Consider the following 25,125-nt stretch of genomic DNA (forward strand, 5'->3'; position numbering starts at 1 on the left):
CTCTTCTTTAATAACATTGTTCAAATGCTGTTTAAGTCATTCTGCTAAAATTCTAGCATATATTTTATAGTCATTATAAGTAATGAGATTGGTCTATCGTTTGTTACGTTCATGGCATCTCTGTCTTCTTACGGTATCAACGAAATTACTGCTTCTTTCCATGTGTTAGGTATTTTCCCATCTGTTCTTATAATATTCATCAATTTCTGAAGTTTTGTTGATAGCGACTCCATAAGCACTTTATAAAATTGCTTTTATAAAGGTGCTTTCCCTACTTTCATTGAATTAATTGCCACCTCTACTTCTCCTCTTTCAATTGGTTTATTTAATACCTTCTCCATATTTTCTGTTAAGGGGCTTACTTTGATTTTCTGTAAATATACTTCAATTTTTCCTTTATCCACCTTTTGACCTTTAAACAACTTGGCGTAATATTTATAAAATTCTCTTTTAATTCCTTCCTGGTCAACAATATCCTTACCTCCTGATACTATTTTGTTAATAATTTTATTCTCCCTTTTTTTCTTCATTTGCCAGGTCAAATATTTTTCAGGTTTATTCGCTCATTCAAAAGATTTCTGTTGAAGTCTTTTTAAATTCCATTCCACTTCTTTGTTTAACAAATGTCTCAATTGACTTTGTAATATTGTAATCTCCCTTATAATTTTTTTTTCCCCAGGTCTCTTTTTAAGCTCCTTCTCCTTTTTTACAATCTCTTTCTGAATATCCACCATTAGCTTTTCTTTGGCTCTTTTATCTTTATTGTTCAATATAATTAAAATACCCTCATTACCGCTTTATATGCATCCCACACTGTTTGAAATTGAATGTCTTCTATTTCATTTATTTGAAAGAAAGACTTGGTCTCCTTTTCCAGAGACATCACTACTTCCTTTTTCTGTAGCAAATCTTCATTTATCCGCCATCTTAAAGTCTTTTTCACAGGTTTTGTAGACCACATTGATGGATTGTGGTCTGCTCCTACTTTAGGAAGAATCTCTATTTTTTTCGTATATAGTAACTCGGGCATCAGGATAAGATGCTCATCTCAAGGCCATCTAACCCAACCAATTTTAGTGAACAAGGGTGTCAGACAGGGTTGTGTGCTCGCCCCCTTGCTTTTCAATTTCTACATAAATTCACTTCTAACCTCCTTTAATGATTTGGCTTTACATCCTCCCAAGCTCGCCGATCGGCATATTCCAGTTCTAGCGTATGCTGACGACGTGCTTATACTATCCAGGACGCAGATTGGTATGCGAAGGGCCCTTCGCCATCTAACCCAGACCAGTCTGCAGGAAAAGTTGGAAATTAATCTAGATAAAACCAAGGTTTTAGTTTTCACCAAACGTTTCAAGGCTCATTGCTGGTTTCTAAATGGCAAACCCATTGAGCAAGTAAAAATTATTAAATACCTGGGGGTGATTTTTCATTATCAGGGAAAGTGTTTGGCACATAAGAACTATGTTGCACAATCTGCGCAAAGAACAGCTGATGCCATCTACCGTTTTTACATCTCCAAAGGGGCCAAATTCTTGCCTGCAGCACTAAGGCTGCATACTGCAAAGACCAGGGTCCAGTTGCTCTATGGCGCTGAAATTGCCCCTTATTCAACCACCAAGCCGTTGGAGATAGTACAAACTAAACTCTTGCGCAAGCTTCTGTCTGTTCCCAGTTGTGTGCCAAACACTGCCATCAGGTTGGAATCTGGCATCCCAAGCATCGAGACGTCTATGTGGTTAAACACCCTTTGTTACTTTTTGAGGGTTCTCTCAAAGCCAGGTGGCCTTCCCCATCTGATTTTTTTCGACTCTTTTGTGGGAACTTGGGAGAAAAGGTGTCTAGATCATTTTAGACTCTGTGATCTCTCCCCTGAGTCCCTAGCAATGATGGAACTGAGGGATGCGAAAGAACTTTTGCGCCTGAGGTTGGTTGAGCTTGAACTGAGATCTGCTAGAGCTAGTCTTTCTGCGCACATTTTCTTAGGGAAGCAAGCCGAAGTACTGTCCCCAGCCAGGTATCTTTTCAACATCACTATCCCAAAATATCGGATAGCTTTCTCAAAGGCACGACTTAACGCACTTTTCTCTTCGGTGCTTTTGGGACGTTACGCTGGGTACCCATATCTGGAAAGATTGTGCCCCTGTAATTGCAATGAGGTCGAAACAACTCTCCACATCGTTTTGCGGTGCCCTAATTACAATGACTTGAGGGCAAGATTAATCTCTCCAATTCTCGGGTCCTTGGCGGGCAGGCCGGAGGATGAGCAGATTGCCTTCCTCCTGTCTGACGCTCATTCTGATGTTTCATCTAAGATTGCCCGTTTCTGTTATGTTGCTCAGTTGGAAAGGAGGGAAATTGAGAGTGTAAATCTTGGTTATGAGTTTTAACAATATGTGCAATAGTTGGCATCAGGAATTTTGTGTAAGAGGTGATGGGTTTGTTTTTATGATTTTGTTTTTATTTGTATTAAGCTGGTCGGATGACCGTGAATAAAGTACTACTACTACTTCGTTATAAGTCCAAGATTTTTTGTACTCCATAACATATCAATTCTTCAGAAAGAATTATGCCTTGCTGAAAAAAAAGTATAATCACGTTCTTTAGGGTTAAATTTTCTCCATATATATTCCAGACTTTCTTGTTTTACTAACTAAAAAAAATGACTTTGGTAATTTCCCTTCATTCCCCCCCCCCCAGATCTGTCCAGAATATTTTTAACTGTTCCATTAAAATCCCTCATTAGCATGATTTGCTCATATGTCACTTGGTCTAATTGTTGCATAATGTCCTTAAAAAAAGAGTCTTTTGCTCCATTTGGGTCATACAGTCCCAATAACAAAGTTCTTTTATAGTTCAATGTCACTCCCACCGCAAAATATCTGCCATCATCATCCTTAAAAATCAATTTTGGGTCCAATTCTTGTTTAACATAGAAAACAACTCCTCTTTTTTTCTCCTTAGCCAATGAACAGAATTCCACACCCAGTTGTTTATTCCATAAAATTTATAATCCATTTTTAATGTGCATTTCTTGTAGGCAAATATTACATTTTTGTTTCCCAATCCAATGAAACGTTGCCTTTCTTTTTTGTGGTGAATTAAGTCCATTTACATTCCAAGATATTAATTTGTAATCCATCATGATTTTCTATTTTTAGTCTGTACCCCCAAACTCCTTATGTTCATCCAAAAACTTTGTCATTTCCTGGGTGCTTGTAATTGTAAATCTCTTTCCTTTATGTTCAAAACTTAAACCCTTTGGAAGTATCCATCTGTATCTCAATTCATTTTCTCTCAGCTTTTCAGTCAGTTTTTTGTATAATCTGTCATTTATAACTTTCCTTGGTAATTCTTTCATGATTCTTACACTACTACCATTCACCTCCAATGCATTTTCAAATTGTTTACTTAGAATCTTTCCCACCATATCTCTTGTCACAAATCTCACAACCACATCTCTTAGTAGTTTGTTTTTTCTGGCATACTCTGAATTAACCCTGTAAATATAGTCATAAAAATAACTAATTTCATCAGGGTCATCCCCCAAAAAACTCAGCAATGATTTTTATTATGTATGTCCTTAAATCAGTCTCAATAGATTCAGGCACTCCTCTCAAATGAATCTGATTTTCCATTAGTTTACAGTCTTGTAGCACTGCTTTCTCCTGCATTTTTTTTATAGTGGAATCCACTGTGTCAATTCTGGAGTCTTGGTCTTTCACCTTTTCTTCAACCTTTTGCACTTTCTTTAACGCTGCTTGGGAGTCTTTTCTGAGATCTTCAATTTCTTTTTTAATTCTTTTTTTATCACCTCTGCACTGGATTCAATGTCTTTTTACTGTTAGTGAATCCTTTATTACTTTTACCAATCTTGCCTCCATGGCCTCTATTGCCTCCTGCCATTTAGACATTTTTGCTTCTTCAAGTGTCCTAGCCCTTGTACGAAACTGCTTTGCTCCTGATTTATTCACAGACATCACTGTCTGCCCATTGCTGAAAAAGGCTCAGAAGCTGATCTCATCAAATTAATTTTCAATATCACAGTCTTATAGATTAAGGCATGCCCTTTTAGATGAGCCTAAAATCGCTGTTCTCAGAGGCTCCTAAGTTGAGATATTAATTTTTTAAAGTTTTATTTTCTTCAAAATGGCGTCCGTGGCTTTTCTGTTCCCCTTTAAAAATGTTTTCCTTTTTCTCCTTGAGTGCTCCAAAATTGAATCAAAACATATAGTCCAATAGATCTCACCTTTTAATGATGATATCTGCCGACTCCACTATTTTTTAAAATCCCGTTTATTTAAAAAAAAATTAAAAAAAACTTTTGACCTTCTTTTAATGGCCGCCAATACTTCTCTATGATTTAAAGTCCCAGAGAGGGCTAGGAGGCTTGCAGTTTTCCCTTCTCTTAATGGCCACTTCCTTCCTTTCTTGCCACGATGTCTCGTTCTTGATGGTTGAGAAGTCTCATGTTAGTTCTGTATCGCCATTTCCTGTGACATCCCACAAGTCAGCAGATGCATTTTCAGAGGGGGTTGTCGAGCCCGACCGCAGGTATTCAAAACAACAGTTGTTTTCTTTCTTTTAACCTTATTTCTCCAAGTTCGTTAGTCCCAAATTTATCCCCTCCTTTATCTTCCTTACTTTAACATAATATAGTTGGATCCAGACCTTTATCTTTATTTCAAATAAGTCTTAATTTAGTTCCAGAGTGATAAAGATCTTTTACCTTTAAAATTGCGATCCTTTTAAACACCATTCTCTTCAAAAGTAGACGTTATTCAGTTCCAAAGAAGCTTTGAATCCTGGTGAATTTAAGTCAATTTAATGACCTCAGAAATCCTCTGTAGACGTTGGAATGCAATCCTTCTCTGGGGACCCTTCAAAGCCAAAAAGGAACTCCACTGGAATTCCTCGTCAGCCAAAGTAAATCCCCTCAGAATTTAACATGCATGTCTTGAGCTTCTCCCTGCCTGGGAGAAGAAGGCAGCAGACATTAGGATCGCCTTCTCTGCCCAGAACAGAGGCTCTACTGAGAAGCACTCCATGACTCAAAACCGGAAGTCTCCATGGTCTAATCTGTCTCAAGCAAATGGTTGTCCTTCAGCACAGCACTGACAGCCTTTATCACCCCTTTCCCTTTTAGAACTGACTGAATTCAACTAACCTTCCTGCCCTCCCTTCAAATTGCAACTTCCAGTGACAAAAACCTGCATTGTTATATTACATTCAGCCTCCTTTTAAAAGAGCATTTCATTATCTATAAGATCTATAAGGCCACCCTCCTTCACCTTTCCCCCCCCCCCTAAACTACACCCTCTAGGGCTGCCAGCCTCCAGGTAGGGCCTGGAGATCTCCTGCTTTTACCACTAATCTCCAGCTGACACTGATCAGCTCCCCAGGAGAAAATGATTGCTTTGGAGTGTGGACTCTGTGGTATTGTACCATGCTGAGGCCCCTCCCCTCCCCAAGCCCCACCATCTCCTGGATCTACCCCCAAAGTCCCCAGGTATTTTCCAACTCAGACTTGGGCAACCCTATCTTTGTCTTTTTCTGGAATTCAACAGTCTTTATAAAGGAAGCAAACCAAATGCAGAAAATATTCTGAATGATCATTTAAAATACACTTTGCCCACAACTAGGGGCTAAATTCTCACTCTCATCATATTTAGAGTAGCGGAGTGTTTCCCCATTGCACCTGTTTTCCTATTGCACAGAACTCTGTGGGTAAACTGTCTCCTTTTGACTTCTTGCCAACACACCTATTATCTTGAGCCTCAAAAGCAAAATGGCAAAAAGTCTCCCTTTAGATCTTTGCTTGTTCTAAACAACCCAAGGCAACAGGAGCTTCACTCAGCTTTCAGTTTGTTTCAACATATTTTCCTAGCTGATGCCAGCAGCAGCACTTCTCAAACTGGGGTCCATGAAAGTACTCCAGTGATTCTGCACAGTGCATGTTAAAGAATGCTGCCAAATCAATGTTCCATCTAAGCTGAAGAGTCTTGTGAGCAAAAATTCTACTTTGTAAGCTACTGGTATTAAAGTTGTGAGCAACTGGCATGAAAGTTGTGAGCTACTGCATAAATTATTGTGCTCTGGGACCATTTTTCTTGAGCTAAGACAAAAATGTGTGAGCTGGAGGTTAAAAATCTGTGAGCTAGCTCACACTACCTCAGTTTAGAGGGAACACTGGCTGCCATTCAGAACTTTGAGTATGTACTGCATACTTGTATTACTTTTTGCCTTGAACCACATCCTGGGAACCTATATAATCTGCTTTGAGTACCACAACAGAAGGAAAGTAGATATAATAGGTATATAGTTTTAACACACCCAGGACTGCACAATTAGGAGCGGTGAGCACTCTGAACATCAGTACTCTATTTTGCTTTTTCTTAATACTTTATGTGAGCCCATTGTACACAGGGTACCATCCACCCTGCCATGGTCACAGCCAGTTGGAACTGTGTTCATGATCCCTCTTTTTCCTTAGAATAAGAATTTAGCAACTGAATTTTTCCTGTGCAGATGAAGAAACAAATGGTAAGTTTTATATGTTAAATTCTTGCTTGTCATACAGCCCTTCTGGGAAAAAGGGGGAAACTCTAATAATCACCCTGGCAATATTGTTTGAACCAAGAAGTAGCTGGTTAACAGTTTAAGAAAGGATGCAGCATTCTCAAGATGATGCTTTCTGTAAACTTTGGGCTGGATCCAGCATACTTCCAGTGGAGTCAGCCACACAAAGCAGAATCGTCTCATATCTTCCCTCCTACTTACAGTCCACTAAGCTCCCTGAAGTTCTGCATAGCTGTTGTTCCATTAGCAAAATGGAATTTTAAGATCCAAGTTGGGTTGCCAGGTCCAACTCAGAAAATATCTGAGGACTTTGAGGGTAGAGGCAGGAGACTTTCCGATTCCCCAAGACAAGCAAACCAAAATACAGCAATACAGTATTCATTTCCTTGTCCCCCAGAAGCTAAACTTCCACTAAATGAAAGTGAACACACACACTTTCACAAAGCAGCCAAAATAAACACACATTTTTGTAAACACACATTTTTGTGATCTCACTGGGGCAATTTACTTTCATTGCTGAATATAACCATCTGCTATATTTCAATTGCTTCAGACTAATAGGAAAATGAAAATAACAGCATACTGGGTAGAGTTTTCCTTCAAACAGAGGGACTGAGAGCTATATGGTTCTGTCTGCTCACCCTCCCCCTGCTGAGATTTAAAGGCACACACACATTCAGAAACACAAACAGTTGCAAGTTCTTCTAAACCTGTGGAAGTTTGAAGGCTCATGGTGGCTGTTGGGGTGGGGCTTCCCCCTGCTGGCCAGCTGGCTGATGGTGGGGAGGAGCCTGAAAAAATGGGGGATCCCCACCTGGACCTGGAGACTGGTAAGCCTAGAACCAATCCTATGGCTGAAGGAGAGAAGACAGCTCTTCAACAACAAGAACAATTTTTATTTGTATCCCGCCCTCCCCGCCGGAGCAGGCTCAGGGTGGCTAACAGCATTATTTCATACATTATTCATACAATCAGTAAAACTACATTAACAGTTTAATTAAAATTCTAATTAAAATTCTAAAATTAATAAAATAAAATATATATTGGTGCTATGATTACGTTTACATTTATGATGGTGAGTTCTTTAGCAGTTTCCCTCTTAATCGGTGAAGGCCAACCGGAAGAGGGTAGTCTTGCAGGCCCTGCGGAACTGTTCAAGGTCCCGCAGGGCCCGTATTTCCTCTGGAAGTTGGTTCCACAGGCGTGGAGCCATGGTAGAGAAAGCTCGGTTGCAGGTGCTTTGCAACTTCACCTCTTTCGGCCCGGGAATGTTCAGCAGGTTTTTCCCAGCTGACCTCAGTGCTCTCTGGGGTTCATACGGGGAGAGACGGTCCCTAAGGTAGGCAAGTCCTCGACCATATAGGGCTTTAAAGGTAATAACCAGCACTTTGTAACGAATCCAGTGTACAACTGGCAGCCAGTGCAGTTCGCGCAGCCCAGGTTGTATGTGACCCCACATTGGGAGCCCCAACAGCAATCTAGCCGCCGCGTTCTGCACTAGCTGCAGCTTCCGGATTTGGTACAGAGGCAGCCCCATGTAGAGGGCATTACAGTAGTCTAGTCTCGAGGTGACCGCTGCATGAATCACCGTTGCCAGATCTTGACGCTCTAGGAAGGGAGCCAGCTGCTTTGCCCACCTCAGGTGAAAAAAGGCTGACTTGGCAGTGGCTGCAATCTGGGCCTCCATTGATAGTGAAGGCTCCAGTAAAACTCCCAGATATATTTTCGCCTCTGTCAAACCAAGATTGTTCAGCTCCTTGTCTAATGTTTCTGTCAATACGCCCTTCCTGTCAGACTCATTGGCTTGTATTATATGCATATAGACAGCAGATTATGGAGTAGGACTTTACTGCTTCCCCCTGCTGCTGTTACAAGCCCAGATTTCCCATATTCTGTTCCTGATGTGCAGGGGATTTGTGAAGAACAAAGGGACAAAGTGAGGAGGATCTAGCAGACAGGAAAACTGGCAGAAATCCCACCCCCCTGTTGGAGATACACCCTTGCATTCATTATTGGAAATGGACTGGCCCATGCCTAGATACTAAGATGTCAATCAGATCAACCAATTCCAGCCAACTCATATTTTCAGGCTGTTTAATCTATTCCATTCTCTCTCTCTTTCTCGGTTGTGGGGCTAATTTTGCCATTAGATCTCTCTCTTGTTATTTTATAATAAGAGCAGGAGTAATATCATGTAAGCCAGTGCAGTAAATTGAGTGCTTGTAAAAACTATGACAAAGATTGATGATTAATGAATATGTTTCCATTGGATGCTGGAAGCAAAGCTCTTTTAGTTTAATATAGTGCTGTTATTTTAGTTGCAGTACAAATGTTTACAGGCCACAAAAGTATGTTTAACTTTCAGACCATCTATTTTCCAATTAATTTTGCATTGTGTACACCATGCATGCAGGTCCCTGATACTGTCTACATATTACTCGGAAGAATTCATTCTCAGGTATTCTGAGACTTGGTAGCAGCTGTTCTTGCTCCATTAGACTCACAAAGTGACAGAATAATGAATTAGGTTTCTATCTGTATTGAATATATTATCTTAAATTGGTGAATAGAAATTCATTTTTTAAGTTCAATGGGTATTTTAAAAACCCTGTATTCAGTCATTTGAAACAGAAAGCATCCCGAAACTTCACACTTTTCCTTCAGCATAAACTGTGGCCTCCCAGTTTACACCAATAGCTCTAATTCTCAATATGGCCTCATCTGTGGATATTTAGATCAGGACACTGGAACTGTGAACAGACCAGACTGATCTTTCTACAAGCCTGAAAGAAGCTCCACATTTGCAGAGAAAGCTAAAATAAATAAATAAAATAATAATAATAATAATAATAATAATAATAATAATAATAATAATAATAATAATAATAATAATAATTAGGGATGTTAATCTCCCTCCCAACTAATAGAAGCAATGTCTGTAATTTTAAGAAACAAATCCCCTCAGTTGCCATTGTGACTGTTGCTAGGTAACAACAACAGTACTTCAAACTTGAAGCTTGGATGTCTGCCAGTAAAAGGCAGGGTGATGGGGCAGGGCCCTTTTCAGGAGGCTGAACTTGGTTTCTTATTCCCAGTTCCTTATTCATTCCTTATTCATGGCTTATTCATTTATTGAACCAAAAATAATGAGGAGGCTCTGAAAGCTCTGATCCCCAAAATAAGATCTGGACCACCATGTATCATACACCCCCATATTCAGGGGACAACTGCTATTTCCTGCCAAAACACGGTTCTCGTGCCAGTGGCTCTGAAGTGTGGCTCCCTGAGAATAGACATACTGGCAGACACTGGGGCCTGTTGTATCCCAAAACAATCTTTGAACCACCCCCAACGATACATCCCCACATGTGGGAGACTGTCCCCAGTGGTGCCCAGTCCAAACACTGCTTCTGGCACCACAAGCTTCTTTTTGGCATATCACCAAGAGGCTTGTATTTCAAAGGAGATTTGAATAAGGAACTTTGCCCTCTGAACCCCAAAAGAAGGTCTGGACCATCATGTGTCATACATCCCCACATTCAGGGGACTCTTGCCTTCTAGGAGAGAGGTGCTGTTTCCTGGTCCAAAGTGCAGTTCTTGTGCTAGGCGCTCCAATGTGTGGTGCCCCTAGAGCACACAGGCAGACATTCGGGCCTGCCTGTACCCCAAAACAATCTTTGGACCACCCCAAAAGAAAAAAAAAGATGGATATTTTGGTTGAATACTTTAACACCAAATGGACTAAATACTGAATGGGAGCTGTCATGTTTTTTTGTGATAAAGCACCAGTGAAATGAGACTGGAGACCAGTACAATTCATAAGCTGAGCCTGGATTTTGTGAACTTTAAAATGGACTGTGAAATTGACATTTTTGGAGACATGCATCTTCATGTTGAGTCAGAACAGAGGATATCTGTTAAAAATGGGAATGGTTCCCTTCATGTAAAATTCATTCATTTATAATTCGGGTTACTTGTTCCACATATGTGAATTTTGATTATATATATATATATATATATATATATATATATATATATATATATATATATATATATATATATATATGTCATAATTGTTATATGGAAATATTTCATAAATAACACTGAGCTTTTTGTTGTGCACAGAGGTTGTTTGCTTTTTTTTCCTTCAACCTTTCCATCCGAGGCAGTGAACTTTAAAACACTGCAACAACAAAACAGCAACACAAGGGATAAGGATCAATAACAATTACTGGCGATATACCATATAAAACAAAAAAGTCCGCCAGCTGGCAGAAGACAACAATAGAGGGAGATGTGTTGTAATGGGTTACTTCACAACAGAAAAACTACTACCTATGTGTGCTTGGAAGCACCCACATATACATAATTCTCTGGATTGTAACCACCTTTACACATGTCTTGGTAACACCCAGGCTGGACTTCCCCATTCCTCCACTTGCAGCTGCTGGAATGGCCTTGGGTTAGCCATAGCTCTCGCAAGAGTTGTCCTTGAAAAGGGCACCTTCTGGGAGAGCTCTCAGCCCCACCCACCTCACAAGGTGTCTGTTGTGGAGGAAGAAGATAAAGGAGATTGTAAACCACTCTAAGACTGATTCAGAGAGAAGGGCTGAGCCAGTTTGGTGTAGTGGTTAAGTGTGAGGACTCTTATCTGGGAGAACCGGGTTTGATTCCCCACTCCTCCACTTGCACCTGCTAGCATGGCCTTGGGTCAGCCATAGCTCTGGCAGAGGTTGTCCTTGAAAGGGCAGCTGCTGTGAGAGCCCTCTCCAGCCCCACCCACCTCACAGGGTGTCTGTTGTGGGGGAGGAAGGTAAAGGAGATTGTGAGCCGCTCTGAGACTCTTCGGAGTGGAGGGCGGGATATAAATCCAATATCTTCTTCTTCATCTTCTGGGTATAAATCTACGGTCTTTTTCTTCTTCATGGTCTACATAGGATTACATAGAACCTTCAACTTGTTCATTATCAGGCAGCCAGAATGTTAACTAGAGTTTACCACAACAACCATGTAATACCTACCCTGGAACTGTTACATTAACTGTTCAATACAAAAGGCTATTTTGATACTAAAGCCTTAAAGGCTAAGAGCCTCAAACACCTTCTCCATATATACTTCTCCATATTTTGAGATTGTCTAAGATAGCTCAGCTGCATAAATCTTATAGAAGTACGTTTTATGGGGATCTGTAGAAAGTTCTCCCCAAGATTTATGGTCAGTTCCCTTATGACAGCCTTCCAATGCCAGCTAAAGGCCTTTTTAAAAAAACACAACCCAAGAACCCCAGAAGGCCTTTATAAATTGAATTCTTGCTGTAGCTTTAAACTCTGTATGAAATCATTTTCTGTTTCAAATGTTTCTCCTGAAGTTTAGTGTTATGTTTATATTTTTTAATGTCTTGATCTGCCTCAAGCAGCATTCTTAGAGTGGAGTGGTGCTGTATAACTGGTGTCACACTTATCTGGGGTAGGGTGCTCCCTTAAGCTGTAGCATGAAGGGTGGCCAGATTACCTTTCTGGACAGTTTATTTATTCATCACCAGATTCTGATCCCTTCTTTATTCCCCTTATGGATGCAGTGCCAAGATCACTGCCGCAGGAGGCGGTGGCAGCTAGAAGCATAGCCAGCTTCAAGAGGGGATTGGATAAACATATGGAGCAGAGGTCCAGTGGTTATTAGTCATAGTGTTTTGTTGGAACTCTCTGTCTGGGGCAGTGATGCTCTGTTTTCTTGCTGCTTGGGAGGGGTAACAGTGGGAGGGCTTCTAGCATCCTGGCCCCACTGATGGACCTCCTGATGGCACCTGGGGTTTTTTTTGGCCCCTGTGTGACACAGAGTGTTGGACTGGATGGGCCATTGGCCTGATCCAGCATGGCTGCTCTTATGTTCTTACAAGGGGGTCATTATGATTCATTTCATTTCATTTTCCTGCCCTTGTGAGGGAATCAGACTGCCATACTTTCTGGCAGTCCAGCAGCACTGGGGCTGATGAGTGTTGCTGCTGGGCTTACTCCTCCTGCTCCCTCCACTTTCTGTTTCCTTTCCCTCAGCTTTATAGTCTGGCAAGGCATCAGCCCCCTCTCCAAATGTTAGAACTATATCACTTCTTGCCCAGTCCTCTTAAGTTCTGAGAAAAGATGGAGCTCAGATGCCTGGCCGCGGCTTGAAAAAGACTAACAGAAAAGTGCTAGCATAAGCTTTCATGGGCTAGAGCTCACTTCGTTAGATTCGTGTAGTGCCTCTTGTCAGCTGGTATAAGGATACCTATATCATATATGTTTATATACATGTCAACTGAGGATGCCATTAAATTACCTGATGAAGCAAGCCTATGAAAGCTTGTTGATCTTTCAAGTGCCAGAAATCTTTTTTTGTTTAGTCAAAGAACAGGACTGGATGTTAATTTCAGTATGGCCTTGATTTCAGAATAACAACAGGCCTTGATTTTATTGTAAAAAAAAAACAATAAAAGAACCTAACAACAGATGGTCCATAAGAGTTCCAAAGATGTCATCTGAAAGCTGCCTAAAGCAACTGATGTAGCAGTGCCTGTGAGTTAGGAATGCCAGGGAGGATCCTAAGGGAGTTTGGTGGGAGACTTGGGATGAGTTGGCCTTGCAGTGAGAGATGAGATGATTGCCTTAGGCAACAGATTTTAGGTGCCAGTAAAGCAAGATGTAAAATAGTTGGTTATTTAATTATTAGTGGGATGGGAGGGATTTTGATTTTCTGCCTCAGGCTCCACACTATCCTATGGTATATTATCCTGGATTAAGCAGGAATGAAATAAAGGTCTTGCAACATTAGCTTAGTATTGTTGGAAGTCTTCTCTGGACTGCTGTTTTAAGTCAAATAATAAATAGCAATGTCATTTTGTATTCAGTGTGTGGAACAGAATCCCAAATTTTTCAGTAACATCTATTTCTCTTGGCTTTACAAGGCTACAGATTAAAATGCAGACACCTTGTTCACAGTCTCTACCTAGAATGTATAGCAGAACTTATAAGGTCAGTACATCTATAGTATCCTAAGCTGTGACACCCTAATGAAGCACAATTACAGCTAGGACTTGTGTGAAATCAATATGATGTTCAGAGACAGCCACAGCTGGAGAAAATGAACTGGCAAGTATATTTTTTTATTTGGGGTTTCTGCCATTTTTTTAAGACCACCAGACCAGCCATGTCCAGAAAGCTCCAGAAAACTCACACAGACAGTGGGAAGCATCAGTGAAAATGCATGTTATTAACAATAACCAAATTTCTTACTATTAACTTTATTCTTACTATTAACTTAATTTTCGCAGGAATTAAAATTACAACCATAGACAGAATGAGAATATTTTTCATACTAAAAATTCTATCATAAACAGTTTGTAAAATCAGGAATCCAATCATAAGAACATAAGAGAAGCCATGTTGGATCAGGCCAATGGCCCATCCAGTCCAACACTGCGTCACACAGTGGCCAAAAAGGAAAGGAGGTTCAAAAGTGGGGCTAGAAGCCTTTCCGCTTTGCCTGCCCCCACCAAGCACCAAGAATACAGAGCATCACTGCCCCAGTCAGTTCCAATAATATGCTGTGGCTAATACCTCTAATGAGCCTCTGCTCCATATTTTTATCCAAACGCCTCTTGAAGCTGGCTATGCTTGTAGCCGCCACCACCTCCTGTGGCAGTGAATTCCACACGTTAATCACCCTTTGAGTAAAGAAGTACTTCCTTTTACCTGTTCTAACCCTACTGCTCAACAATTTCATTGAATGCCCACGAGTCCTTGTATTGTGAAAAAGGGAGAAAAGTACTTCTTTCTCTACTTCCTCCATCCCATGCATAATCTTGTAAACCTCTATCATGTCACCCAGCAGTCAACGTTTCTCCAAGCAAAAGAGCCCCAAGCATTTTAACCTTTCTTCATAGGGAAAGTGTTTCAAACCTTTAATTACTCCAGTTGCCCTTTTTTGGACTTTTCCCAGTGCTATAAAATCCTTTTTGAGGTGCGGTGACCAGAATCGTACACAGTATTCCAAATGAGACCGCACCATTGATTTATACAGGGGCATTATGATACTGGCTGATTTGTTTTCAATTACCTTCAATGAAATACTTGCTGAAATAGAAAACTCTGGAAGAGTGAAGGGTTGCCAAGCCTCCAGGTGGGGCCGGGAGAACCTCCACTTCTACAACATATCTCCAGCTGGCAGCAATCAGCTCCCCTGGAGAAAATGGCTACTTTGAAGGATAGACTTTATGGCAGTGTACCTTGCTGAGGCCCCTCCCCACCCCAAACCCCACCCTCTCCCAGTTCCACCACCAAATTCTCCAGGTATTTTCTAACACAGACCTGGCAATCCTAAATATACCACTATGTTTCTTCTTCTAAATCCTAAACCTGATACCTACCAGACCATTTCCCCTGAATAGTGAAATAAAGCAGTTTCTTCGTTTTGAATTACCACCAGCCTTTCATGTGCCAGTATCAGTCAAAGATAAAAGAAGGATTTTAATTGGTCCCTCAGTTCTTGAGGCTGGATCAGCATATTTCAATATACATTTAAATAAGTGGGTGGTACAGACAGAGAAACAAAGAAGAAAAGGGGGCTGCTCAGCCAAGAAAAAGTTACTTAATGGGACGTGGGAAATTATTACATAGAGGTATACCATGGTGCTATACACACTACAGGGAAAGTCATTTTGTTGCCTCCTCATGTTATTTGATGGGCAGGTAGACAGAAACCTCAAGGGCAGCCCTTCTGAATTATTTCTTCTTTTAGGACGTTTATATTCTCCCTCTCTAGAGTTCTGCAGAAGGTAGCTTAAAAGTAATTATACCACAAAATCATAAAAACACCATAGCATAAACTATGAATACATATAAAAACAAGCAATTGAAAGTAAGCCATTATAAACCTCTTATCTAAGAATTTGGAAGGCTTTATATGGAGATAGTAGGGTTGCCAATCCCCAAGTAGGAGCAGGGAATCCCCTGGTTTGAAGGCCCTCCCTCCACTTCAGGGTTAGCAGAAAATGGGGCAGGGAGAGGGAAATGTCTGCTTGAGCACTCCATTATACCCTATGGAGACTGATTCTCAAAGGGTATAATGGAGAATTGATCTGTGGGTATCTGGGGCTCTACAGGGGCTGTTTTTTGAAGCAGAAGCACCAAATTATCAGCATATCATCCAGTGCCTCTCCTCAAAACATCCCCACATTTCAGAATGATTGACCCAGTGGGTCTAATTCTATGAGCCCCAAAAGAAGGTGCCCCTATCTTTCATTATTTCCAAATGGACAGAAAGCATTTAAATGGTGTGTGGTCCCTTTAACTGTAACAGCCAGAATTCCCCTCAAAGTTTAATTCTAATTGTTACATTGCTCCTGGCTTCATTCCCAAAGTCCCCAGATATTTCTTGAGTTAGACCTGGCAACCCTAGAGAATAGCCTAGCTAGCTGGGGCTTTAAATTTATTCTCCTTCATTCATCTGTCACATATTCACCACATCAAAAAGGTAAAGGTAGTCCCCTGTGCAAGCACCAGTTGTTTCCAATTCTGGGATGACGTTGCACCACGAAATTTTCACGGCAGACTTTTTATGAGGTGGTTTGCCATTGCCTTCCCCAGTCACCTACACTTTCCCCCCAGCAAGCTGGGTACTCATTTTACCGACCTCGGAAAGATGGAAGTCTGAGTCACATCTCCACATGAGTTTAGCATAAATAGGTACAAACAGTAGCTATAACTTATACACGATGGAAGACTGGATGTGAATCTGTAGTAGCCAAGCTAGAATGATATATCTGTGACAAAAAACAAACTGTGAAACAGAAAGAAGCAAAAATACTCCCTGGATTTATAATCAGATATGTTTGTATGTTGAACTCAACTTGCCCCTTGGGTAGAATTGCTCTTCTATGGGCTCAGAGAGACTGATAATGTCTTTCTGTCATGTTTTATTAGAAAGTCTTAGAAAACAAATATACTACTTCAAGGCAGTACTCTGTTTCTGCTTATATCCAGTTCAAAACTTAAATGTTTCTTTTCTTTATCATTCACAAGAAGCCCTTAGGAGACTGGGAGCATCTCATCTTTGGGAACTGTGAACAGAAGCATGATTCTGTTAACCTAGAATATATATTTAACTGTGCTGACAAAGTTGGATGGATGCAGTATCTCAGGAGATTGGATCGTTGCAATCAAATTCAGATACTTGCTTGAAAAAAGAAATCTTTGCTGACACTGACATTCAAACTGTGAAAACATGACTACATTTTTAAAGTATTCCCTTTTGGGGAGCAGTTCCATATTTAGAGAAAACTTTGCAAGAATTACGCAGGCAGACACCCTTGTCATTTGGCAAATCCTTCTAAAACTTGGATTTATATAAATAATTGGGGAGAATGAGGCAAAGAAGTTTAAAAAGCAGTGGAGTTCTTCCTGTGGATGAACAAACATACACAGAAAAATTACAGTGCCATCAAAATGGAAATCCTTTAGTAGTATTACTATCAATAATGGCAATAGTATCACTGACTTAAAAATGAAGAAACATCAGCATGGCAATCAGGCATGTCTGGGAATACTGCAATAAAAAGGTAAATTGTCACCTGAAGTGCCAACAGAGTCATGTTAAAATAAAAAAAGAAATGCATAGCATTAATTTACTGAAGCAGGTATAATCTTTTTAAAATATATATACTTCAAACAACCTATGCTCTGAAGCAAGGCAAGAGATAACCAATGTCAGGAAGAAAAATAAAAAGAAAGAAAGACCTCAAAATGAAACCCTTACTTAAACATTCAGTTCATACAGATATGAAGGAAAATGAAACCATGAAATATTAAAAGACTACAGATGACACTGCATTCACTCTGGAGAAATGTAAAACGATGAAGACTTTTCAACCAAGAAAGCCAGCAGCTGAAAAATAATAGAAGAAAAGATGTCTACTTTTCCTGATACATGCGACAAAACCTCAGAGATTTAGGGATTTATGAAGCAGAAAGATCACTCCCCCTGCTGCCTACACTGGTCCTGAGGGTTTCCCTCAAGTGATGGGACGACTCTTGAAAGAACAAATAGGTACAGATAAGGCATTCTGTCATTACTAACCTAATTAAGTGGGAAAATATACTGTGTACACTAGCTTTGTTGTCACTGAATGGGTGGACTAAATCATTGTCTACAAAGAATACTCCAGCCACACACTTGTTCTTCAGCAGCCTACAACTGTTGTTATTAAAGTAGGCACGCATTTAAGAATTTCCAGTGTTTGGTAGAAAATAGATGTTCTGCATGCTTTATGAACACAAGGGGCTTTACAGCCAAGGCAATTTTATAGGTACCATTAACTGATTCATGATGGTTGTGTTATGTGGTAAAGGGGAAAATCTATCCAGTATGCTTTCACACGGTAAGCTTTTTCAGATCCTCTTGACTGAATGTCTGTCTGGAATACTCATTTCTGAAGTGGAACCCTTTTACCACAAGGCCTTAGTCAACTCCAACTTGGAGGCACTATCAAAACTTGAGCTGTAAATCTAGAAATGATTAAATAAACTCAGATCCATGGTGACAAAACTATAATAAGGAAGTCTTGCCAATGAGTTTTTTCCCCTCCCTCTCCCAAAATACTAGAACTTGAAGGCATCCAATGAAGCTTAAGGGCAGTAGGTTCAGGATGAGCAAAAGTAATACTACTTTACACAGTAATACTACTTTACACAGAGAGCGATTAAAATGTGGAATTCACTGCCAGAAGATGAAGTGATGGCCACAGGAACAGATAGCTTTAAAATGGGATTAGATAGATTCACAGGCTTGCCCATCCCCAGGTCCCAGCAGGCTTTATGAAGCAGAGAGAGACTTGGGGTTTTGCAGGCTCCTCCTTGCTTCCAATCAGCTGGCTGGCAGGTAGAAGCCCCACCCCAACAACCATCATGTGCCTTTCCACCTTAGAAGGCTTAGAAGAAGATTGGAAACTTGGAAAGTGTATGTGCATTTAAATCTCAGTTAGAGCAAGGCTGAATGGGGTGTTCCCAGTGAGTCTGTGAAGTGAGAAAGGAAGAAAGCCCTGTCCCTCCATTTGTTTTACATCCCTTTCAGGTCATTTGCATAGTAAAGAGTAAACCAGAACCTTTGGTTTTCATGTTAGTCTGCAGAACTCAGACTAACTCAGAAATACAACAGATGCTTATATTCAGCAACTTTCATGAATAAATTGCCCCAGTGAAATCACACAAGTATGTGCTTGCAAGCTGCATTTATTTTGGCTGCTTTGTGAGTGTGTGTGGACGTGTTTACGTTCATTTAGTGGAAGTACAGCCAGCTGCTGGGGATGAGGAAATGAAAACTGTATTCAGAGGAAAAGCACTGCTGCATTTTGTTTGTTTGTTTTAGGGAATGGGAAAGTCTCCTAATTGAGAGGAACCTCCATATTCAGAGGCACTAAGCCTCTTAATTCCAGAGCCCTGAGGCAACAGGGCCCTGTTATTAGCTATCCAGAGGAACTAGTAAGCCAATGCGTGAGACAAGATACTGGACAAGAAGGACTACTGGTCTGATCCAACAGGGCTGTTCTTATGAGTTTTCCTTTGAGATTTTTGTATAGTATCAATGAAAAGCATTTCTACTGCTTTCAAACACTAAATACTCTGGCTTTACTGGCTTAAGTAAAAGTACAGATTTTTAATCACAATTTTATGAATAGTGAGGAATATGAAGCCTAGCTAGGATTATTAAATTTTACAATACAAGTAGAATGCATGACCTTAAACAGATCACAAACAGACCCACTAAAGAAAAGTATTCTGAAAATTGAAAAAGCTTAGCACTCTTTTCACAACTACATGTAAGATGGTTCACTGGTTATCCTTTGATCAAGCATTTAAAAATAATATAGGCACTTACTGGGTTGAGAACAACTGTGAAAAAAAGTTCCCCTCCCTGTATACTCTTGTTTAGTTCTTTTGGACCTCCAGGGTATTCCTTGTAGAAAATAGTATGTGTAAAGAGACCACAGGTTTGTCGAGGAAGAACCTATAGAGAAAAAGGATAGTCAGGGCATGATCTAGCTAAAATGAAGCACTTCAGAGTTCAATTGCTTTTAATGGAAAGATGTAACATGTGTTTAACTCTCTCAGTGCAACCAGTAGGACTTAAATGTGTGTCTTTCTGGACTGGGAAATAAAGAGAAGCTGCATACACATTATTATATGCATGCACAACATTATATGCCAGTGCACCACTGTGCAAAGAATTCCCAGAAAAACACAGCTTTGCTGGAATGATTCCTAATTTGTCTTTGATTATGCCTTTAACTGACATTTGTTTACTATATCTGTAAGTTAATAACTAACATTAATTTGAATGTTTTATGTCTGTTTATGCCAAAGCTGTTTAATATATATGTCAACCCCCTGAACTGGATCATCCATAGCTTTGGAATTGGGCATCATGAGCACATAACATTCAGCTATACCTATAATTAAATAAGTGTTCAGAAGCAGGTCTCCTTTTCAAGGCAAAAGAACCTCAATGGTGTGGTGAGTGGATGAGGGTCAACAAGCAGATATGGCAGAAGTGATATTGGTCAGGTGGATGAGAGAGATTTGCCAACTTCACAGTGGATTTGGCTGTCTTTAACTAATCAGTGAAAAGTTTGGGGATGCTCATGGATCCAACCTTGTAATGGATAAAGAGCAACTTGTTGATGGCCTCTTAATTCAGCTGACTTGCCTGTACTGATTCATATGTTCTTTACAAATCTCTAGACTGGATTGCTGGAACACATTTTATCTAAAGCTACTCTTGAAGGCAATGTGAAAGCTTTAGTTGCTCACAGGCATATTCATAGTACTCCTCAGTACCGATTCAAAACCTACATGCTTCTGGATTCACTATTTTTTTTAAAAAATAAGGGCTCTGTTTTAGACAGACAAGCTGACTGTTTTCTTTTGGGGTAGTTTGTGCAAAGATAGTTTTATTATATTTGTATTGGAAAGGTGGAATGTGTATTAAAGTATACTTCTACCTAAAATACTCCCAACATGTAGTATATATAGCATTTTGTATGTGTAGGGAACACTTTTATACAGAAGAGCATCCAAATACTGAATTGCATCTCTACCTGAAATAGTATAGCTTAGAATAGTTTCATTCTTAGTTGCCATTTGCTCCTTTGATGTCACATACTGCAGTGAATGAAGATGCCCAATGCACCTGGCAATCCCATAGTCCAATAAGAAAATGCCAGTGTACTGTAGACAAGCAAGCACAAATAGGATGATGCTGGTGGAGATATAAGGTTGTTGGTGGAATTGGTGAAGGGAAGGATTCTGTGATCCCTATTTCCAGTTGCTCCCCCCTCCCAAACAAGTCTGCTGTTTGTGTTCAGTTCCAGCAGAAGGCTACATAATCAAACACTGTCATGCTGAACAGAAAAAAAGCTTAAAATACTGACTTCTGTTAGCCACCGCCTGTAAAAAATAATGACTATGCCTGACATATGCGCTACAGACAATGTGAACTTTCAGTACTCTGAGCTAATATAACATTTGTTCTGTTTTGAATTTGCTCACAAAAAACTGGAAAAGTAATGGGAATATAGACAAACAAGAAAGAGCTCCCCCCCCGCCCTTACCATGATGCTTTTGTGGATGAAGCCCCTTCTGTACCGGGCAGGTTTCAAATGTGGATACTCTTCTGTGCTGGTGATTTTGATATTCCAGACTTTCTTCCATGCATCATAAAGCTGAACATGAACAGGGTAGACACCAGAATGGTGAGGGGCCACAGCATATCCCATATCAGTTGGAATACCATGTTCCTGAAAAAAAAGAAGAGCCTAGAAAGCTAAATCAATCAAATCCAATCTGTGACTGGGTCTACCATGCATACAATTGAAAAGATGAAGTACGTTAATAATATTCAGTGATAATGTTAATGATAGCTAGAATGCCCTGTACTTGATGATAATAATAATAATAATAATAATAATAATAATAATAATAATAAATTTTTATTTGTACCCTGCCCTCCCCTGCCGAAGCAGGCTCAGGGCGGCTAACAATACGGTGACCAATGGTGCACCAACAATAAAACAGCTACATTAGAAACATTAAACATTAATTGACCTTAAAAACCTGATTAAAACAATTAACTAAAACATATTATAACGCTATCCTTGACGCTCTTCTAGTTGATGCTGATGGCGGATTTTCTTCGTTATGAGTATAATTCAATTATTCATAAGCTAATTTAAAAAGGGTGGTCTTGCAGGCCCTGCGGAACTGATCAAGGTTCCGACTTGATGTCAGAAACTTTTAAAAAGTGGGCATCAAGCTAACTGCAGCAGTGAGGGAATTCCATAGCTGAGGCAGAAAAGGCCCCATCTCATTGCAGTGGATGAGTACACAGAGGGAAAAGCTTCTATGCACCAGTGAAGTATGATTATTGGGCAAGTCTGCATGACAAAAAAATGCTAAAATTCCAGAAAATGTAATGTCTTAACTTGCTAAAAGTTAAAATTTGCAAAACTATTTTATTTATATCTCTATACATGGAGATAGACTGTGATGCCTTTCTGTGGACCCCGATAATATTATTCTTCCAATGGATAGTCTTTCCTTTTCTAATTTTCACATATATAGAAAAACAGCATCAGGAGTTTCAAAAAATCAAAAAGCAATTTGGTCTGTTCTTGTCACTTGACTCTTTCAGATACCCTCTTTGTAGGGCCAACATTATTAAATAGCCTCCCACATTGTTTCTGATTAACATAGTGTAATTTTTCATCTAGGATACTTCATTTGCAAACTCAAACATCATATTTTATGGTCTTTGGGCTTTCCGTTCTTTGGGTCTAATAATCTTAATCTGATCCAATAATAATGTGATCCATGTTTTTCCTTTGTTGTGTGGCTCTTGTGTTGCTTCTCATCAAGGATATCCATCTGTTAACATTCAAATGATTTTCCATGTGTAATTTGCCGATTTCAGTAGACCTACATAGCTTGTTTGGGGAAAAAACCCCCTGGATAAACACTCATTTGCTTTAATAATGGCAAATGAGTTTCCTTCAGATTCTTAATCTTTTCCCCTAAACTTTACAGTTAAAGGTTTAAAATTGTGATTTTAAATCTCTGCTCTTCTCCATGTCACTAAATTCAATGTTGGACTTCTCTGATAATTCCTGTGAGTGCATATCAACAATTTCTAAATTCTGTTTTAAAGTTAAATTTGTAAACTCTTTCTGGACAGCCTACCAATTTATATTAAATACTTCATTAATGAAAGCAACAGATTTCCCAAGCTATACTGTGTCTACTGCAATAGTCAATACAACTGTGCTTCCTTTTGCCAACTCCTATGATTATCAGTCTTAAACAAAATATTACATGAGTTATCTGGTGCCTAGCTGCAGGTAACCATAGTACCTAGCTGTCAGATCTCAAAGAGAAGAAAAATCCTGTATTGCAGTCAAATCTTACTGTATATAAAAAGGACCCAGTCTTACAAATCTCTAAGAGGTTCCTATTTCAAATTACAACAGATAATCTTGTGTGATGATTATATACGTGCAAAAGTAATTGTAATGGATCTCTGGTTAGGGCAGGTCTATAGGTGGCCAAACTTGCTTAACATGCGAGCCACCAAGAATAAACATTGGATATTTGAGAGCCACAAGACATGAACAAATATTACACACAAATCTTTATTAAACTCTTAATACTTTATTTGCACAGAAAGATAAAATACATATGCATGCACTTTAGAACACAACCATGCTAGAAGGAGACTTTTTTAAAAAACAAAAGCTGGGAATAACAGTCCCCATAAGAGCAGCATAGGGAAAGGTTAGTAAGTACAGTTCCTACAAGAGCTATGAAACTAAAGAGGGAACCTTGCACAGCCCTCTTTAATTCCATCCTTCCTTCCAGATCTCTCTCTCAGCTCTTGTACTCTCTTTCCCCACTTTAGTTCTCTGGGTGACCTCTGTGGTAGAGGAGAAGAGCATGAAGTCTGCCTATTTGCCCCTCCTTCCCCGCTTTACACATGGCAGAAATAGTCATCTATCTATGCATTAGCACTCAGAGGAATGCTTGCTTGAGTGTAAGCCTATATTAAATTCCTCCTCGACCTCTGGGAGCTGCATAATATGTGTGAAAAGAGTCACATGTGGCTCCCGAGATCATCTGTATCTCCGGATAAAGGTATCTGGTGTTGGGAAATATATTTGTGTACCTGAGATCCCTGAAAACTACTACCAAATTCAGAATAGGCAATACTGATGTGTTATAGGCAACTTGATATGTTTGTTTAGAATCTCTGTAATGCAGAGGATACAAAACATTTAGACAAAAAACTCCACTGATAATAACACTGCAAACTAGGCAGATTCCAAGTACAGTGCTTTGACTTTCAAATGTTTGGGGGAGGAGAGTCCTGGTAGGTGTTTACTAGGTATCAAAACAAAAAACAAACACAGCAATGATCTATGTACCTTCATTTTCCTTTTAATATGTGAGTATATGAGTATACAATGAAACAGAAAGAAGTTTTTATTTCTGTGATTCTGATTATTCCTAAAAAAAAGGACAACTTTTCATTTGCACTACAGTAATTGCTGCAATTGTGATTATTTCTTTGTGTATTTAATATAACAGCGTTCAGAGTCCTTTCCACAACCAACAGTGAACATGTGGCTGTGAGAGAAAATAAGTTATTTGCAAGAATTTTTTTCTTAGAGTTTTTCTAGCTTAATTCCAAATGTGTGATACTTATTTATGCTGCACTCTTGTCACTTGTTCATAGGTGGCAGCACAGTTTAGCATTTCAAATCATAAACATATTACATATTATGTATATTTTAAAACTCCAACTTCTTATGTAGTGATTTGGGGGGGCGGATTATGAAAAGGTATCAATTATGAACCATATGTTATAACAAATGCTAGACATAAAGAAACATGTGAAATATTGTCATTTCATGTATTTTTAATACAGATGTTTATTTTAAGGACTGAAATGTAAAGGGAAACTAGCCTCTTACGATGTTCCAATATGTTTTAGCTAGTAGGTAGATAATGATTAAAATACATTTTCCAAAGCTGCAACTCCGAAGGCTCAGACATTTATTTGCTTTTTCCAGCTGAATTGGGAGCTCATGGTAGCAACTTATCCCAGGGGCTCAGATGGCAACTTATTCCAGGGGTGCAGAAAATCTGCCTTTGATGTAAGAAAATGCCCCCTACTTTTCATACACATGGACATTGTGATCACCAGTATGGTTGCCAGGGTGCCTGGAGTTTTGACTCGCAGACATCTGCTCTAAGAAGTGGACTTTGCCCACGGTTTCTAAGGCTTATGTGGATACTATAAGCCTTAGCTTTGCAGCAGCATTCTACATCTCTGGATGGGTGTTAGCCAGAACTACAGACGAGCTTCCAGCTGCTTCTTGCATGCTCAGTCTTGGCCACTGCAGTGGAAGAAGCCACGCCACCATGAACTGTACAGGCAAACAGTTTCCAGCCTGTTTCCATGAACCAA

General features: G+C 39.7%; 1 protein-coding gene across 1 annotated transcript in view; it reads right to left on the bottom strand.

The window, feature by feature from the left end:
- LOC132577246 (bifunctional heparan sulfate N-deacetylase/N-sulfotransferase 3) overlaps positions 1-25,125 on the bottom strand; it is a 108,407-nt gene that overhangs the window by 18,641 nt on the left and 64,641 nt on the right. The window contains exons 5-6 of the mRNA XM_060246865.1: positions 21,218-21,403; positions 19,486-19,614 (exon numbers count right to left, since the gene is read on the bottom strand). Coding sequence (XP_060102848.1) covers positions 19,486-19,614; positions 21,218-21,403 — 315 coding nt within the window. The remainder of the gene's footprint in view (positions 1-19,485; positions 19,615-21,217; positions 21,404-25,125) is intronic.

Source organism: Heteronotia binoei, chromosome 9 (assembly GCF_032191835.1).
Source record: "Heteronotia binoei isolate CCM8104 ecotype False Entrance Well chromosome 9, APGP_CSIRO_Hbin_v1, whole genome shotgun sequence".
Taxonomy (NCBI): Eukaryota; Metazoa; Chordata; class Lepidosauria; order Squamata; family Gekkonidae; genus Heteronotia; species Heteronotia binoei.